General features: G+C 38.8%; 1 protein-coding gene across 4 annotated transcripts in view; it reads left to right on the plus strand.

Annotated features, from left to right (window-relative positions):
* The window catches only part of SATB1 (SATB homeobox 1), a 92,692-nt gene extending 73,616 nt beyond the window's left edge, over nucleotides 1–19,076 (plus strand). For 3 of the 4 annotated variants that reach the window (XM_039548324.1, XM_010398970.4, XM_010398969.4), the window contains 3 exons: nucleotides 14,056–14,259; nucleotides 14,758–14,853; nucleotides 17,353–19,076. In XM_039548324.1, the coding sequence (XP_039404258.1) occupies nucleotides 14,056–14,259; nucleotides 14,758–14,853; nucleotides 17,353–17,835 (783 nt within the window). In that variant the 3' untranslated portion in view covers nucleotides 17,836–19,076. The remainder of the gene's footprint in view (nucleotides 1–14,055; nucleotides 14,260–14,757; nucleotides 14,854–17,352) is intronic. The other variant, XM_039548325.1, reaches the window with a different exon arrangement.
* Nucleotides 19,077–20,260: the final 1,184 nt, after the last annotated feature.

The following is a 20,260-nucleotide window of genomic DNA, read 5'->3' on the forward strand; positions in this document are numbered from 1 at the left end:
AAAGCTTGCCATCTGTGACAGAGCTTGGCATATTCCATTTGCAAGGTAGAGCATGCTCAATAGACTGTTTTTAAACAAATGGTCCATTTCTTGATTAGGGCTCTGTGTTCTGTTACTGTGGAAGACTTTAGATCATAGTTAAACTTTTTGCTTTTTTTCCCCCTTCTTCTTCTGGTGGGGTAAGCTCATTAGGAAATGAAAACATTACTGATTCTCAAACCAGTCCTTCAGTCTCCTGTTAGACTTTTGGGGAGAGGTGGGGAGGAGCTGATCATGTATTTATTCTTCTTCCTTCCCCCAGTTATCTTAATGGGTTTCTTCTAGGGCTTGCACTCCCACAAGTCTTCTACCTGATTTTTTTAAGCACTGAGGGGTAGGGATGGCATAGTTTTGAAGTATAGAGGAAAAAAAATTAAAAAGTCTCAGGTAATGTGCAGCAGGAGCATGTGCACCTGGGATGAAAGATTGAACTGGTCAGGAGAGTCAGGCACCCAGGCTCCTGGGACTGGCCCTGCAAAATGCCGTGCAAAAAGTCCAGCGCTGCTTATCATTCCAAAATATGCTTTGTTGCTTTTTATTTCCTCCTTCTCTGGCAGACCACACAGGGCTTGTTCTGAAGAACATTTTCACTAATCTGATCAGGCAGCCAAATACGCCGGGAAAACTGCTTTAATGATCCCACTAATTACCTCAAGTCAATATGAACTGTATTATTAGACTGAGGGAAAATATTCCATTAGGTCTCCCCCTTGGGAGTTTCTCCGCTTTGTGATGTCACTGAAGCCTTCGCCCTCTCGCTTGTAATTAATTTTATTTACACACGCAGGCACGCACAAGGTCACACCTGCACAACCGGAGCTGGCCAGGGAGCTAGTGGCACTCAGGCTTAATCAGATCTGTCATAATTACCATTCTGCATGTTTCTGACACACGCTGTGAAATATTTCAATTTAACTGCCGCTACCAGCACAACCAGATGTAGTGTGAGTGTGGCTGCATTGGAAATATTATTCCTCAGGATAAACTCTCTCCTCCTCCTTTTTCCTCCCACCCCCTCTCTCTTTTACAGCTAATGTGGCACAGAAGCTGATGTATCCTGTAAATCTTGAATGCAGTGCTAGATTGATAACAGCAGATTAGACAGTTTAACCACAAACAGCTTGTTCATTTTTCACAAATGAAAACCACATGTGGTGTAACTAAAATTTCAGGCTTTTTTTTTTTTTCCCCTCCTCTTTGGTTGTTGTTTCCTTTTGTGTGTGCGTGTGTGTGTTAAGGTCTGCCTTAACTGTAAAGGGGTGTAAAAGAGTAAACATACAGGGGAAAGAGACACTGTTGTCTTTGGAGATTATTTCTCCCTGACCTTTATTAAAAACCTTTCTTGTTTTGGCAAAGAAATCAGATGCCGCACAGGGGTTTGTCACTGACTCTGAGACTTTCTAATCTCTGGGGTTTGTGCCCATTTATTAAAGAAGTCAACCTACTGTGCTTGTTATCAAAATAACATGCCAGCAAACACCTTGCTTTAAGAAGAGCTTCTAACCAAAAAATGTAGTCTTCACTGCTAGCTAAATTTAGTAGAAGTAAAATTTTCTGCCAAAGTTTTTCACCATGGATTTTGTCTCCTTGCTAAAGCTTCCCTGTACCTCTTCCTTTGGGGGAAAGATTCTTTTTAAAAAAGAGTCCTCAAAGTGTTTAGAAATTTTGACAAATGGAAAATTGATTTTTTTTTTTATTAAAATATTCTCATATTTCCTCTGAAAACAGATTATGAAAAATTAAATATTTTCTTATGAAACCACTTTTTAGGAAACCAAAAATTTCTTTAAATTGTTTTGCTTTTTTTTTCATAAATCCATTTTTTAAGGTAAATTGTTCAGCTTTCCCTAATTAAACAGCCTTCAGTACTTGGTAAGGTGTTTTTTTAAACCATCTACTCTTTAGTTGATCACAGTAGGCTACTTTTCCTACACAGAGAAAAAATTAATGCAATTTTAATAGAAAGTTTTAATTATAAGACTCTAAAACAATTTTTGCAGCAAGGAAAACAATGTAATGTGCAGAATGCAACTGAGCAGATTCTCCGAAAGCTGTTCCAGGTACTGTCAGGCGGGAGGAGTGGTGCAGTGCATTGGATAGAAATTCATCAAATCTATTCTGTAATAAGGCTTCCAGGGGAGGTTTAAAAAAAAAGTAGCTTTAGTAAGAGGTTGTTTTATCCGTTGGCTGTGATTTGTGATGCAGTGGCAGTACTGAAAGTGCAAGAGTCAGGGAGCTAAGACTCAGTGTTCAAAGTCAGTCAGAAGGTGAACAGGACAGGTTTGGAAAGCCACTTGAAGGTAAAGTTTGCAGCAGAAAATTTGGCTGCGTAGATGGCCCCCCAGGCTGCTGCAGACAAGGTTAAGGACCCATGCTCATACCAGTTGGCCAGCAGCTACTGACTGCATTAGTAGTTCCCCAGAGCTGTGTAGGTCAGTGCAGGTGTGCCATCAGTGTCCCTCACTGCATGGCAGTGCCTTCTCTGTTAGTGACTCCCCTAGGACCTGTGCAGGCCCCGAATAAAGCATTCTGGAGGTGCCGCCAAAGCACTGGAAGTGCTGTGGCTGCAGCTATCTCAAAAATAAGTCTGAAGTAAGATGAAGAGGAGGGCAGGAACGGCTCATGTTGGACGAGGTAATGATGAAATGAACTGTCAAGACTCTTGCAAGGATCTGGAAATACAGCTCTCATTTCTCTGGAAAGCTATTCGAAAAATATCATGCGGTTGGGAAGCACTGGATTGCCAAAAGAAGAAAGTATGGCACCTTCTCCCACCTCCTTTGAGTCTTTTATTTTTAGTTTTTCTTTCTTAGGTAGAGGTGTTCTGGTTCCTACACTCCAGATGTGTGAATCAGCTCTTCCCCAGGCAGCACCTGCTGTCTGCCTGACAAGAGGTGCTGTTTCTGGCAGGATGGATTTTCTTAATCTTTCTTCCTGCTTTCTATACCCTCACCTTCTGTTTTGTTCTTCTCTCACCACCTTCTCTTATTCCTCCCAGTATGGCTCTTCTCTTAGTTCTCCTTGGACTTTTTCTCACCCCTTCTTGTGCCTTATACACCCTCGCCATCCATTCTTGTTCCATCTGCCTCTTTATCCCATCCTACTCCTGTCCCCTGCCTGCTGGAATCCCACCCCAGGCACATCCCCATGCACATCATGATTTTGTACACGTATTCCTTTGTGTGCGGGGCACAGTGTGGGCACTCCATGCCCTTGGCCTTTGCTGGACTGGTCACCAGCAATACTGGCTTTGTGGCTCCTTTCTCTGAGTGATGACATGGATTTAGCTAGGAAAAGAGCCATACTCTTGATTTCTCAGTTTGCTTGTGCCTTCTGCGAGCAGATCACTGATTCAGGAAGCTTTTGAAGATTGAGTATGTCAGTGTTTTAACTATTAATGAAAAGGGGAAAAGTTTGAGTGGGCTGTATGAGAGTTAACTAGGAGCATAAATGAAAACACAGCTGTGGTGGCAGAGGCGAGGAGGAGGCTGAGGAGTTAGCAAGCAGCCTGTGGTTCCTGGCTGTGGGGGAAGCAGGGTACCAAGTAAACAGCGCAGAAAACAAAAGCGAGCTCAACCCGTAACTAAACAGGAAATGACAGGGTAAAATTCCTGCTGAAAAACCGAGAGCTGCTAAATATGTAACTGCAAAGAATAAAGGCGTCTTGTGCAAACACAAATATACAGTAACAGTCCGAGAAGCAATTTGTTAGAGGAGTGACCAATTACAAACCAGGTGAAGGGCTGCTGGGCGGCAAAGGCAGGAGTAAGAAATAATAGATGTGTGTTTTCTCCCTTAATGTTGAACTAGGTAATTTAAAACACATAACACCTGAATTAATGTTGCAGGATTTCTAGGTGCAAGGTGAGAAAGGAGATGATATTTTGTTCCAGATAATTTTTTATTTTGCTGTTCCTAATAATTTCTCATTGCATCAATTTCTTTACTTTCTTCAAATTTAATCTCTAAGTCAAACTTCAGATTTTTGTTTATGCATTACCCTAAACTGTTGGCATCTATTGAATAGGCTAGAGCAGGCATGCAGCTAGCTAAGTGGGGAAAAATTCCAATTTGCAAATATTTATCTAATTTCAAATCTGCCAGATTCTATCTGAAAGCACATTGTTATTCGGGGGGCACATCATTCTTATTCCTGTGCAGTGTCATGTTCCCTTACTTCAGAATGGCATTTGAGAAGCATATAAATATGGTTTTCAGGATCTTTGTAAAGCAAGGATGTTTGGACTGAGTGGTCCTTAGCAGAATTCCCTGAAGTTTTAGACCCCAACTAAGCAAGATTTGCACACATACCAGTTAACGTCTGTGGGTTTACTCAGGTGACTGGTTATTTTGCTGAGCCTGGTGCTTAGCATCTCTAGTACCTATAGCATGCAACAGAAAGCTCTACTGATACACAAACTTTCCACTGTTTATGTAAGAACAGTTATTAAAAAAAAAAGCCATGAAAGGCTTAAATTAGTTTCTTTTTATTTTTTGCTTTAAGGCAGCCAGTTTGCTTCACCTCTGATAAATCATTTGCTACTCTTATTTTCTATAAGGAGGGAGTCTGAAAGGATTGATCTTTTTGACCTGAGGAACAGGATGGGAGGGATCAGGGCAGGAAGAAGCATGCTGCTCCATGCAGCCCCTGACTTAAGGGCAGAAGGTACTGCCTAAACTGCTGTCTGGAAATAGAGTTGGGGCTGGGACTCAGCTGGGCTGGCACTCGTCTTGGCCAGTGAGAAAAACACTAAGAACTGATCTCTCTAGGAACTTTTCCCTTGTGGCTGTTCTTGACCTCTTCCTGACAGCAAACTACCTGGAAACACTCTTGTGTTGGTTCCCACCCAGGAGAGAGAAACCTGATCTCTCCAGCTTTCCTTTTGATCCAGCTTTCCTATTGTTTTAAGTTTTTGCCGCAAGCAATTGTGCTACAAGTGAGGGTATTTTAGCTTTCTGAGGATTTCACTGCCTTTCTTTTTCCATGGGTGAAGTACATGTTTCTGGCTGCTCCCTTCTCATTTGCTGGGAGGCATCGAACTCGCACAGGTGTGGATTTTAAAGATTTTTTTTTTTTAACTGCTTTGAGATAATGAACGTTATTAATTTTCTGACTGTTTCTGTGGTTAACAAAATCTGGAGGAAAGTCAGAGAAAAGTTTCTTTTCAATTTCCTTAAGACTCCCCTCACCCTTGGCATTATCAGGGCATTAAATGTTCTTCACTGTGAAACTGAGAGCCACAGAATCCAGCTTAACTGCAAGAGACAAGACATTTTCTCAGAATATTTAAATGTCTAATTCAAATCTATATGAAAGCTTTTAGTTAGGCTGTGAAAATTTGAAGGGATGTCTGAGAACGGATTTGAGCTGTGTGTTTCAGAATGATGTCACTTGTTCGAATATCTTGTCAGCTGAACTGAATTTACAATGAAGTCCAAATATCTGTGAGCCTGTGATTCCTCAGTGTGTGGTAGATCTTCCCCTGATCCAAAATGAATTCTGGAAAGAAAAAAACATGTGACAAGAAGCCATGAAATTAAATTGCTCCATCTGGGAAATTATAATATTTTGTTAAAAATATAAAACAGGACGGGCAAACATATAAGTAATTACAAAAGTGACACTTTGGCCCAATGGCTCTTTTACTGGAGGTCTTTTCCCCCAAAGCTAATGTTAAATCTCTGTAAGCAATGTAATAATAAACATTTGCTGTTCACTGTAAATTGATAGTAGTAAAAAAGATTTTCAAAATTGCCAGCCTCTTTCTATTAAAGACTCTTCTCTAACTAAACTGCAGATATAGCTGCCGTACAAAATTGATTGCATGTTTAAGAATAAATAAATGTGGGCTGTTAAGGGTTGTGGTTGAATTTAGGGTTGTATTTACTTTCAAGGGACACATTGATATTGCAGTGAAATCAGTACTTCTTTCTGCTTAAATAAAAGATAAAGGGCTATATATTACCAGTCACCCTCTGTGAAACCCACTGACCCATTTTATACGACCATACTATAAAAAGTAATGTACCAGACTAAGACTGGCTTATTTAATAATTAGCAGGTGTTTTTTCTTTCTTTTTCAGGTCTTTTGATTATTGTTAAGTCTATTTTTGTCAGATGCTCTCTCACGGTTACAATGCTGATTGAATCAGGTGTGTGAAAGAGGAAGGATCTGGAATAGAGGAAGACAGAGTAAAGCTTCACTTTTTTTTTTTTTTTGCATCTATTACTTTTTTCTCTTTTTGTTTATGAGTGTAGCTGCATTTTATGTAAGATTTTCAAAGGCATATACACTGTGGTTTTGATGAGGGTTTGTGCCTACCTATCATTGCCAGGCAATTGAAGGCAATACTGTAAAAAAGATATATTTGAACAGGGGAAAGAAAAGGTGAAGGAAGCTGAGAGCAGAGAAACCAAGCTTGGGAGAAGCCCTTCATTTAGATTATTGAATTTCCTCCATACTCAACTAAAAAGTAATAATACTTATGTTTTCACTCAGGTTTAGAGTTACAGGTTAGGTTTTTTTCTGTCCATGAGCTGGTGGTGTCTGCAGTGCTCATACACAGGGGACACACAGACGAGTTTCGATACAGCCTCAGACCTTAACCCAGCTTATCTTTTTCCAAGCACTGGCTTTTGGCCACTTTTTGGCCACCATGGCTCTGCATAGAGACAGAGGTCTGGTACGACAGACAAGACTGTGGGAGCAGGACAACAGCTCTCCATGTCATTTTGCTTCTGTACTTGTTGGATGCTCGTCATTGAATTTTAGAGGCTGCTTTAGCAAGTTTTCTTTCCCTATTTATTTGTTTGGATGTATACAAGAAAAGATGTATTTAACTTTGAAATGCTGCAGCCAGGGAGAGGAAAAGGCAGAGGGATGATGACACATTAGGAATCCTTTCCTCCTAAAATGTCACCAAAAATTTGTGGTGAAATGCTATCAGTATCACTGCTGGCTGTCTGGTAATTTGTTTTTCACCACACAGAGAAAAGGCAGAGGTACCATCCCAACAGATGGTGTAGGTGAATAATAGGTTGGATAAGAAAGTAAAGGAAATGGCATAATTTGTCTCAGTATTCTTCAAAGGAAGTTTTTCCTGCCAGTGAAGTTTACTTTTCTTCTGAAAAGCCCTACGAGGTTACGGGGTTTTCAGTTTGTTTTGCTAAATCTCATCTATGATGATGGTAGATAGAGATTTACTTAAAATCCACATCTGGCTACCCTTTTCAACGTTCTAGTAATGAAAGCCAGTGAAATAGATGAGCCAGGAATATCTGGAGATAAAGGACAGATTCAGGTTTCAAACTTTCTCTGATTTAGGAGAATGCTCAAAGGGAAAGCCTGAAACTTAAGGCTGATTAGTGTAAATAAAATACTAAGGCAACCATTGTTCTGGGGACACATATTATCACTTTAGGCCACATATCAAAAAGAGAATTCATATTCTGGTACCTCTAATTATCTTCTGGAACCAGCTGAAAATGAGCTTTTTCTTCCTAAGTTCAAGAAAAACAGGGAAATCCCAAAGTATTGAATATTCACTGGAGTTTTTAAAATTAGTCAAAAGTAGTTTTGCCTCACAGAAGGAAGTCAGTGCTTAAAATTTCTTGAAAATATAAGCTAAAATGAACTCTAACAAATGTGTTGGTCAGTATCAAAAATTGCTAAATCTGGTAGATTATTAGTTTTCCCAAATTTTTATATAAATACCTAGTGGCCTTTCTTTTAATAGACTTCAGTTCTTCTGTGAAGCATTTAGGTCTATTCAGCTTTGCATAGAGGCTAGCCAGGACACTTTATGTATTTTAGGAAAGATAAACCTGCAGTCAGAATAAATTTTCCTGCAGCAGGAAATTCTGGAATAACATCTAAGGGTAAAAAGGACTGCTCTTGTCATCTAGGCTTGTTCCCATCTCTAAACCCACAGGTATTTCACACAGAAAGAAGTCAGATTTAAGTGATCTCAGCATGAAAATGAATTTTGAATTAAATGCTCTGTTCTTCCTCTGCAGTGGGTGTTCCCTGTTCTATTTTTTCAGGTAATTCAAATGTAACACAAACAACATTCCCCAGAGAAATTAAAGCAGTGTCCATTGTTACTTATTGGTCATATTTGTTTGTGCTGAACTAACATTTGCTTATTTTTGCTTCTCAATGCCATATGCATGAGTTTACTGATTCAGAACTCCCTGAATTTTTGATCCTGTTGAACACTGTGAGAAATCTCAGTTGAAGGGTTTAATGCATTTTCCAATCAATGTGTAGGGGAAATTTGGCCTTATCAATTTAAATGCTGGAGATCCTTTCATTGCATTATAGAAGAATCTTCTCTAAGCAGAGATTATTCTTAAGAACTTCATAACATTTAAAGGTTAATATGTTAGGTAAAGAACAATATCTTAAGACAAACATTTTTATTACAGGACATGAAGGGATAGTTCTGATTAAATTACACAATTATTTGAATGGGAAAGAAGACAAAGTGCATCATTTCTTGCCCTCAACTTTAATGCCTTTAATCAAATAATGACCTTCTGGAAATAGTTAATTTTAAGCATTTGGAAAGATCAATACCACTTTGCCACCAAAAAATGGCCCAGATGATGAAATTTGATGTATTTAAAGTACCATTTCACCCTTTTAACCTAGTAAATAATTTAAAATGCTTTCAGTACTCCTTTGCTACCATTATGTATCTCGCTCAAAGTATTATGACTTTTCCAAAAGCAACCTTTCTGTGCAATGTGCAGCCTACAAGTTTAATACTAAAGACTAATACTATATGCATATATGGTAGTGGTTGTGTCGGCCCTTTTTCTTCCCTTGCATATGTGGAATCTATTTTGTAAAGAAATAGAAGTATCTAAGATGAGCGCAGCCATTTGGAACAATAATGAGATTATAAAGCAAGTTGGATGGCTTTTGAAGGGGAAAAAGTCAATATTTAAAGTTTAGTCCATGAGCTCTTTTCCTTTGTTTTGTCTGTAAGCTTTCCTGTTAAAGGTGAAGGATTTGGATTGCTCTGACAATTAAGAGCCCATTTTACCAAGTGTAATTTCATATCTGCGTTCTATAAACTGGAGTGCCTTCAGCATTGTAAATAAAAAAAAATTGCCCTCTATTAGCATGTTTGTGGGCAGATTAAAAACAGTCTTCATTAGCATAAGTAACACTTACAGATTCTTTTAAAAGTAGAAAATTATTTGTTGAATGATAAATTGCTAGCTTTCTAGTTAGTTGCTGAAAATGTGCTCATTCAAAATGCCTACTTTAGTCTACAACACTCATTTTTTTTTTAGTTAGAAGTACTGTTTAATGGATTATGTACTTAGTCTTTGTTCACAGTAGATGCTGAAATGCAATTCACACTTTCTGCTAAAATGTTTGTATCAAACACCTCTCTATTCAGATTGATTTCTTCTAACACCATGTATTTTTATTATACTATATGCCCCAGAGAATGATACAAAATAATCTTAAATACACCAGACCAAAGAAAAACTGATCATGTCTTAGCATTGATACTCTAAAATGTTTTCCCTTCTTAAATTTAAGCTACAGCCTTTCTAAAAAATGCTGAAGTCTTTGTCATTCTGTAAGAAATATTCATAATTTGGCATATTATTATCACTGTAACAAATTGACCAAATGAGTTCAATTGCTTCACCTTGTAGCCTTCTCTTCCCAGACTAAATGTGTTTGTTGCTGTTTTGAAAAGCTTTGGCCAGAGAACATTTTTCATGATTGTAATGTTATCCTCTTTGATGTAATTAGGGTAGGTATTTACACCTTACGTGTAGATTTTTTTTTTTCTTTCAATAAGAAAGATACCAGAATGGAAGAATATTTTATTAGAAACTCTATGTGAAGAGCAGAAGATTTTATTTAAGTACAGCACGGGTCTGACTGAATACAATAGCATTTGGATATATAGATAAAATGCATAGATGCTTTCTTTAAAATAAGCATGCTCATGGGTATTGCAGAGCCTAAGTTTTGGCAGTTATCCTCTTTGCGCTTTTCCTGCAATAGTTTGGCAGTTCGGCTTTCACAGGTTTTTTTCCTCTAATGTCTTGTGTTTCTTTTCTAAATCCCTATCAGAAAACCAGACAGAAGACTCTTATTTATTTTAAATATCTTAGGTTTAGCATCTTTTTTTTTTTCACCATTTTCTTGCTTACTGTAGCAAGACCTTTGCAGATGGTACTTGGTTACTTGAAAGTGCATAACAGTATTTTCTTTGTAGCAGATGGATTTAAGACTTTTAGTTCCCAATAAATGTAGGTTTACAATACATAACTTTACAGGATTTGTGTTGTATATAACAGGTTTGAACATATTATCTCAGAATTCATCTGCATGGCATTTTCAGCTTATCCAGGGCCCATGCCAGTATTTTAAGTAATAGGGAGAGCACAGTGATTGATAGCAGCTAAAGGCGTGATTTTGAATAGAAACAAAGGTTTTAGAACAGAAGGTGTCAAATTAAACTTTGTCAGTTTGAAAAGTAGTAACATCCTGAAAGTTCTCCAAACATATTTACATGTGGCTAATGTTTATATTTTGCTTTGTACTCTCTTTATATTCAGTGTAATGTTGCCTGGCAAATTTGCGCTGTTTTAAAATCAAGGTTGTTCCCAATGTCATTGAAGAGTTTTTGGGGGGTTTGCCTTTCTGCATAAATGTATCAACTTCTTTATTTTAACACTGGTTTTTTTAACAATGTACTCTATATGCTGTATAAACCAGTTGTGATCTAATCTGACTTATAAATATTTCCTTATTATTTTGTGGTCATTTCCACTTCCTGTAAGACTATAAAGACAAGGGGGAAAAAAGGAAACTAGGCAGAAATTGCTCTAGACTTAAAAAGGCTTGAAAGGAGAAAAACCAGCCCTGTTACATTCACTTGTAAATTCAACTGCATTATCTGCATCAGTTCATACTTTTTTAGATCAAATGGAAACAAAACTCATAAATTTTACGGAACTTAAAATTAACCATTAGAAAAGTCTGGATGATTACTTTGCCTAAATTTTATAAAAAACATTTCATACTTGCTCATGTAGGTGACTTTTATGAATGAGCTTTATTTCATGTACAGAATTCTGAACCTGAAGCTGAATTAAAAACCTCTATTTTTATTTGTCTTGAACCAAAAGAAAGCATATTGGTATAAAGTTCTTACTCTCTTGTCAAAATAAGCCCCTACAGCCTCTCTTGCTGTTCATCCACTATCTCTTCTGAGAACATTGATGAGATCAACTTTCATAAATACGTTCAGAAATAAACAATGAAGACCAACAAATTGTTTCTATCCATGTAATTGTAAAAGAATTCAGTTGGTCATTTCCATGTTTTCCACTGAATGTTTCATCAGAGTGTATCTACTTCTTTAAAAATGTTCCAAGTTGAATAGAGATATTTTCGTAGAATAGCAATCTTTTCTGTGTACCCTGTCAGAGGTATCTGTCTTCATTATCTCAAAATCCCTGAAAGGCTAGCAGAGACATGTTTCAGGTTAAAATTCATCAAATAATTTTAGATAAGGAATTAGAAGTGTTATTTCAGTGCAAAAATTGAGAGAAAAATATTAGAAATACAATGTTAGCTATCAGTAGTTAATAAAAATAAGGCCTGACCCAGTAAATACAGAAACTTTCTCCCCTTACTGTCCTTTCTGTATTTCTTAGTTAACAAAAACCATTGTGAAATATGTTTAATCAGCAAAAAATGTTATTGCCTAGGAATTATATTTTCTATTGGACATTTTTTAATGATAAAGACATTTTATAATTATAATTTTTTTAATTATACTGTCTTTTTAAGAAAAAACAAACCCTGTGAATCACATGGTCAGCAGACAAAATATCTGCAGCTTCTAAATGCAACTTCTTTTCCAACCTGTGTGTATGCCTTAGAGAGGTGTCACTGGGGGGGACAGGTTGTCTTGTCTTTTTTTTTTACTTTCACCAAACTGTCATGATAGCTCTGCTCTTTTTTTCACCACCATTAGAAAGAGGGCCAACAGTTTCAGTGTGAAGCAGTGCAGATTCCAGACAACCAAAGAACAATTTTTACGCTTTGGCATGGGATGGTTTGTGGCTTTGGGCTTTTTTAACTAATAATTTTATAACTGCTTTTCAGTTAAAAGATCTAGATTGGTTTCTTTTCATCATCTTCTCTCTTCCATCCCCAACAAGCTACCTCTACTTTCTGAGTGCACCACTTATAACTTACTGCAGTAAATACTGCTGTTGAGCATAATCCAGCACTCAGTATCCCCATGGATGCAAGGTGAGCAGAGAACCACAAGCAACATGTTGTTTTTGTTAGGGGCAGGGAGGGCTCGCACATTACGCTGCTAATACATTCCAGTGAGGTTCCACAAGACCCTTGCCACTGTCTTGAATACATGCCATACAATTCCAGCTGGGACAGGCTGAGTGTTGTGTGCTCTATGTGAAGGCATTTGGCCACATTTCCCAGTCATCTTGCTAAGCCCTGGGCCAATACCCAGCATCCTGCTTAGTGCATGGTCAAGGAATGGGGTGTGCTCCATCCCTAGGGTGTAGGGAAGCCCTTCTGCTGCCCCTGCTCTCCCCTCCCTCTGCTCCATCCCTAGCACACCTTGCAAGCACCTGGCAGATTTTGGCCCCATTTAAATTTTTGCTTTTTCAGCTCTGCTACCACCATCTCTATAACAGTTGTCATTTTGATTGTTTCTTGGGGGCATTTTCTTCTGTGTCATTTGTTCAGTTTTCCACTTATATCCAAGCAAATATACTTCAAATTTTTATACACACCTCACTAAATATTTTCATATACAATATGAATACATTAACATTATTTGTTTACTTTTACTCTTCCTGTTGTAGCAATATTTTTACGCTGCATTTATTAACTGTTAGCTAAAGATATGAGTATCTTCAAGAAAATACATATCTGTATCATATCTATGTGTCTATTGTATCTGTTAGTAAACCAGTCTGGATAAACCATTAATCCACTACTGGTACATATAAAAAGGATCTAAAAGCTTCCGTACATTTATATTATTTGTTGATTCAATAAAATGTCACATTATCTTTCCTACAGCATTAAGAAATAAAATTGCATGGACCTATTTTTGAAAACAGATCCTTGAAGCTAAAATAAAGGAAATATGCATGTTTTATACATGAAATATTTTTTCCTAAATTTTAATATATCAGAAAATTTCTGCTGATGTACACTGTCCTAGCTAGAGGGTTTACACTCCTCTTTTAGAACTACCAGTGCACAGTTTAGGAAAAAATCCTCAATTAAATTTTAAGAAGACATAAGGAAACATTAAATTTTCTAGATTAACTCATGTCTCTTTCAGAAGCAAATTAGCAACTGCTTCAGTTGCAGGGGATTCTGTAGCCGACTTCCTATTATGTATCCCAAAAATTCCTAGGCACCTTGCTGTCCTTGATGTGGAAATGGTGTAAAGGGTGTGTCAGATTCTAGAGCACATCTTCCTTCCCCCCAACCCCTAATAATCCTAATATGTAAAACTGAGAGACTGTTTTTCTCTGTATCTATGAGGACAACCTGTAAACAGTTATGTATCACTTGAAATAAGTTCACCTGCAGGGAAACCTCTTCTTGTAGCAGAAATTAAGTTATTGCTTGGCTGTATCTAGTCATAGGATTCCTGTCTTTTGAAAGGATGTTAGGGAGCTCCTTTGCTGCTGTGATTTACATTAGGCAGTCCTACAGTCACGCAAACAAACAGCAGCACTGTGATGTGGGATGAAGGGGAAGGTGCTTTCCAAAATGCCTGTGGTTGGTAAGGGTCTGTGAAATGGCTGGGCAGCCTCTCAGTGTGTTGGTGTGTGCTTTAAGCCCAGCCTGTGCAGTGAAAGCCTTTTCGATCAGGTGAGAGCATGAGAGAATGCAGCACCTCTAAAGTACACATTTCACCCTCCTTTTGCCCCTTGCAAAGGGATGAAAAAACTAACGTTTTTCTGGTTTTATCTTCAAGGGGTGGCTCTGTGAGCTGTTACGTTGGAAAGAAGATCCTTCGCCAGAGAACAGGACCCTCTGGGAGAATCTCTCCATGATCCGAAGGTTCCTCAGTCTTCCTCAGCCTGAACGCGATGCCATTTATGAACAAGAAAGCAATGCAGTTCATCACCATGGTGACAGGCCTTCCCACATTATCCATGTGCCAGCAGAACAGATTCAGGTTAGTTTACCTTGGCCAATCCCGCAGAGCGCTAAGTAAATAAAGCTTTAAACTGAGCAAAGGAAATTAGTGTTTCTTCCCTCCTGGTCCGGCTAAATGCAGGTCTCCTGGTACAAGATAAGAGTGCGCTGCCGTCCACCACCGGAGTTCAAAGGAGACCGTGCGACCACCCACAGTTCTTGTTTCGGTTCGGTGGTTGTTTGCAGACGTGCGTGGTGGTAGTGCAGGGGCAGCTGTGTGCGGGGCAGGGCGAGCCCCGTGCTGGCTGTGCCTGGCTGGACAGGCACCAGGACCAAAAGGCAGGGGCGTGTGGCACCGGTGGCAAAGGTCTTCCCAACAGAGCATGAGGACCTTGTTCTGCTGCTGTTTGAAAACTAAGCAAGAACCAGCAGCACTGGTGGCTCATCCTGGGTAGGAGTGAAGGAAAGGGGATTCCTCATCCCACTTTAACCCCAGTTGAGACTGGGGTGCGTCAATATTTGTTTGTTTTTCCTTCAGAGCCCCTCTCCCACCACCCTTGGGAAAGGAGAGCATAGAGGCGCTTTCCTACCAGGCCTGCTGACCACTGGACCTTGGCTGGGTGCTGCTCCGCAGGTGAGCCGGCACAAGGGCACCATGTCAGGGAGAGAGAGGAGGGGATGCAAGACCCACATCATGAAGCTTGGAAACAGCTGCCCTCTGCTTCAGGGCAGCCCCATCAGGGCCTCAACCAGGAGCTGCACGCACCCTTTTTGCGCTGGCGCTGCCAGCCAGGAGCCGAGCTGGCTATCATGCTAAGCTGTGTAGGCCAGGTTGTCAGTGGGAACTGCTGTCTCTCTGAGCTGGGGACTCTTTAATCGCTTCTCACAAAAGGCCCAAGGTCAGCCTTGTGACTGCTCCTTCTTAAAGGGCAGGTAGTACCCCATGCTTTCCCTACCTCAGCTGAGACCCTGTGTCACTTGTATTACCTATACAGAAAAATATTTACAAAGCTAGGAAGGCTAGAGTTATCTTGCAGCCAGAAACAACACGAGTGTATATTAAAGATAAAGCAAACTGAATAAGACAATCCCTTAGGATATCAAGTACTAAAATAATTGTGAAAGCCTGGAAACTTGCTGTTTGATTTAGCAAAAAGAGAGAGAAAGATCTATATTAAGTAATAAAACAGCACTTGTTTGAAAATGTACATTGTTTTTAATAAAATCGCTTCTTAAGGGGATGAAAGGAGAAGCTTATGCACAGTATAAACATTCAACCACTATGCCACTTACTTAGATTTTCTTGCCTTGTTGATAAAAGTTGTGTGTTTGATCTTGTAAATATTATTCACATAAGCAGTTGCATTGTAATCTCTTAATAGGACTTGTAAGAGTAAGGATTGGGAGATTGGGCCTGAGTTTTGTCTCCACTGTTCTACATGGTAATTGTTGTAGATGCATAAATGTGTAGCTCAGATACAAGTTTTCAAACTGTATATACAAAGCCTTCAGTCTTGTAAGAATTTAATGTGCTGGGAGTAGTCTTGAATCTCTTCAGGACTGGAGCCTTGAATGGAACTGCTCACAGACCATAAAACATGAAAGGACCTGAAGAGGGATGAGGAAGGAGCCCTAATTCCAGGGCATTTGTGTCAGATCTTAGAATACGAAGATCACTTAAAGCAGTGGCTTCTAAACTGGTTGTGGAGATCTATGTGAAGTCTCCACAACCACAAGAGTCCCTATGAAGTGGACAGAATTATAATCCCTCCGGTATTTATACCATTTGTGCAGCATTTTGTGCTTCTTAGGGCCTCAAAGAACTGCAACTGGAAGCCTGGAAACCACTACCAAAACACAAAAAATTGTTGAGGGGAGACTCACAAGGGGAAATAAAATGCAGTGATAGCAACTGCTTGTTTTGCTGTGGTTGTTTTTTAATAAGAACTGGTGGTTTGTACCATATGACAAGAAATTTGCTGATCCAAAATATCTTACTAACCAGTGCTTCCTGTGCTGTGCAGCAAAAGAATTGTCAACACAAACAGTAGCTGATAAATTTACTTTTGATTTTAAACATGATCTTATAGTGTACTGTATTCTGGTGGTAGATGAGAAAAACATTTCTGTCCCTAGGGCCCAGTGCCTCACCTTTTAAGAATGTTTCTGAATCCATGCTTGCAAAACTTCATTTTAAGCTCTTGTTAATTATTTACATCATGATTTTCTTTATCTTATTCTTCTGATGTGCATATTGGCTCATTTTTATTGCCTGAGTTTTTGGAATGCAGCATGTTCCCTTCTAATAATAATAGTGCAACTTATTTAGAGCTTTGCATCTTAGTGCTTTATAAATATTAACTAAATAATCCCCAGCACAAACACAGAGGCAGGTAAATAGGTCTGCTGTTTATTTGTTGGGATACAGGCAGTGCAGGCCTGCTCAGAGACCACAGGTAAGAGAGGTCAGAGCCAGAAGGGGAAATACAGATTTCCTACCTCCAGATCCCTTTGTCCTTGCTGAGGCTGGGTTTGACAGCATCACGTTAGGCGCTTCCAGCCAGCACATTCTGTCGTAATGTTTGCAAGTTTGACGAGACCTCAGTGCATGCTGAGGTCAGATCAGCAGTGAGATATTTCTGTACTTACAGAGCTAAAATGCTCTCCTTCCCCGACCCCGCAGTCCCTTCGTCTAGCTATTGCTAGAGATTTGCAGCCCTTGTTTTTGGGCAGCAGCTGCCGTTGCTGGCAGAGCTCCGGCACGTTTGCCCTCATCTGGCACTTTTCTCACTTTGCCCTTGCTACAGTTTTGGCTAAGCTGGTCAAGTTAATCCTATACTGTGTCACCTACTTAGCATTTTGTCTTGTCTGCACTTGACTCATGGAGCACGTTCATTAAAATTTGTCAGCTAAGCCACACCAATGTTGTATCATCGGTGCTTTCGGTCCGACAAACCTACAGTGTTCTTTTTGTTCTTTCTTTCTTTTTTTCTTCCTTTTTGTTCTTTAAATTTACTAAGCCTTTGTTTGTAGCTCTGCAATTTCTTCCCCCCGCTCCCTCCCCAGGATTTTCTCAGTAACAATATATGAGCAAGAATACATGTACAAAAAAATGCTGTTCTTTGTCTTGCAGCAGCAGCAGCAGCAACAGCAACAACAGCAGCAGCAACAGCAACAACAGCCAGGTCCCAGACTACCCCCAAGGCAACCGACAGTAGCATCACCAGCTGAATCTGAGGATGAAAATCGTCAGAAACCCCGACCGCGAACAAAGATTTCTGTTGAGGCCCTAGGGATCCTACAGAGTTTCATACAAGATGTAGGCCTGTATCCAGATGAAGAAGCAATCCAGACTCTCTCTGCTCAGCTTGACCTGCCCAAGTACACCATTATCAAGTTCTTTCAGAACCAGCGATATTATCTCAAGCACCATGGGAAGCTGAAGGACAATTCTGGTTTGGAGGTGGATGTTGCGGAATACAAGGAAGAAGAGCTGCTCAAGGATTTAGAAGACAGCATCCAAGACAAAAATGCAAACACGCTTTTTTCAGTTAAACTAGAAGAAGAGTTATCAGTAGAAGGGAACACAGAGATTAATGCTGAATTGAAAGACTGATCTAAAAGTATTATTTTCTTTCAACAGTGCCGCTGGTATTTACTAATGAAATGAAAATTCCATCTTGCGTTCTGTCAAAACCCTTATTATTCATTGTTTGGCCAATGAATCTTCCAAAACTTGCACAAAAGTTGAAAAAAAGGATAATGCAGACTGCACTAGATGTTTTACTCTGTTTTACAAACTGCTTCGCAGCAACAGATGAAGCGTTGAGGATTGTTTGATATTAATTTGTGTTCACTGGATACACTGTGAGTGTACCCAATAAGCATGATACCAGTGATTTTGATTCTGGAGCCTTCAGACAAGCATTACAACTTTTGTGATTTACTGTTTTTTTGTTTCTGTTTTGTTCTTGTTTTTTAATTATTACTGTAGCACTCCACACTTGATCTTTGGAAACTCACATTTATTTAAAAAAATAAAATAAAAAGAGTTTGTTACTCTTGTTCTATTGTATGTTACAAAAGAACTATAGACTGTGGAATGCAGTTTAAAGATAACATATGCCAACAAATGCCTTGTATTATATGGCACTGCCGTAATTCAGATTTGTTTTCTTTTGGAAATAAAGATCACTGTATTTTTTTTTTCCATTTTCATTGTTACATGGTTTTAGAGAAAATGAAAAAAGAAAATGTGAAACACAATTTAGTCCTCATTATTTATTTGTAGATCCTGCAGCATCATGTTGTAATTAATTTTTTTGGAAGTTTCCGTTAAATGTAATATTGCTTCTCTTGTTACCATACTGATTTTTTTTTCTATTTATAAATGTATTTTGATGGGCAGTAAAACAAAGTGTCTTAAAAGTTTTAAATAGAGAAAATGTGCTTTACACAGTTGCCTATAAAAAGTGCTCTATGTTATCCAAGCAATTCATACTATAAGCTTCACTCTTATTGTTGTATGCAATTTTTACTATCATGCAAATAAGCTTAGGTAAATAAAACTAATAGATCACCTTAGAAACTTATGCAATTAATGTGAAAATAATTGATGTTTGCAATGTGTCTTCCTTTGGTTTACAATCAATTTTAAAGCTACAGCTGTATAAATTTTCTGTATAAAGGTGTATTTCTTTTTTATGAGTTTATTGCTATGAAAACACCAGTTATTTTGTTACAGCTGGCTGTTTTTATAAGTGTATCACAATTTTCTTTATGCAGAAATGTTCTGACTAGGAGTGGTTATTGACTGTAACTACACAATTAAAATTGTTTGTATGGTATGATATGGCAGGGTTTGTCTGCGTATGTGTGTATCTGGGAGGAATAACTTGTTCTTAGTGCACACCATACCTTCTTGCCACCACTTTGTTCTCCTTTAAAATCACAGGCAGATTTTTTTAATGACCCGCTTAAAATTTGAATTTAGATAACATACTTCAAAAAGAAACCCAGTTTGGTTATGAAAATCATAACCTGTCTTTTCTTGGTTTAAAAACTTGCCTGCCCAACAGAGATAGGAGGATATTATTGAGTCAGAAGGCTATCAGGCATAAACATATTTACAGTTCCTGGCAGTAATGCACTTATAATGGATACAGCTGGTTTTATTTTACACTAGAATTATGCTAACACTGTTCCTTGCACTAATGTATAAACATTAAAAAAAACCATTACTAGTCATAAAGTAAATAGGAAAGATGGGCTTTGCCCATAGCAGTCCCCTCCCAAGCAAGATTATTTTTAATGATCACTAATAAGGTTCTTGATAAAGCCATAACAGTTGGTGACCTCTGAATTTATGCAAGGCTCATGTCTAGGCTAAAGAGCAGCTAAAAGTTATGGAGTACACACTATTGTTCTCCTAGGAGAGAAATAGCTCACACTCTGTGTGACTCGGGATGGGGATTCAGCTCGGTTCTTCTGAAATGACCAAGAGTTTGCAAAACTGAACATGAGTTTCAAAGGCACAATTGACTCTTAGCAAATTTCTTCGTTTAGTTCCATTAAGTTCATTAGGAAGACACATATTAGGCAACAAGGTGTCATTCTACACATTTAGAACTGCTGCAGGTTGTCCTTTGTCTCAACGCCCTTGTGGGTCCATTGAGCAGCTCTCAGCTGCGGCACCGCTTGGCTGCTCCCAGGACTGTGTTGGGGCTGCACCATGGTTTGGGCTTGGGATCCAGTCCAGTTAAAAGAAAAAGCCTTAGTACCACTCTGGGAGGGAAATAAGCCTTAGGAGGGACACATATACGTAATTTGGCATTGCATTCCAATAAAAAGGCAGTAAAACTATGTTCTCGCTTACTTGTAATAGCTAGAAAGCTATTGATAGCCCAAAGCTATGCTGGTCACAAAAGGGCAAAATTAAGCCTAGTCCAGGGAAGTCACTGTGATCATCATTGGATTTCTTCCTTATTTCAAATGGCATTGTTGCTTTGTACAGCCATGCAGACGGAGCTAGGACTGATCCC

Source organism: Corvus cornix, chromosome 2, assembly GCF_000738735.6.
Source record: "Corvus cornix cornix isolate S_Up_H32 chromosome 2, ASM73873v5, whole genome shotgun sequence".
In the NCBI taxonomy this organism is placed as follows: Eukaryota; Metazoa; Chordata; class Aves; order Passeriformes; family Corvidae; genus Corvus; species Corvus cornix.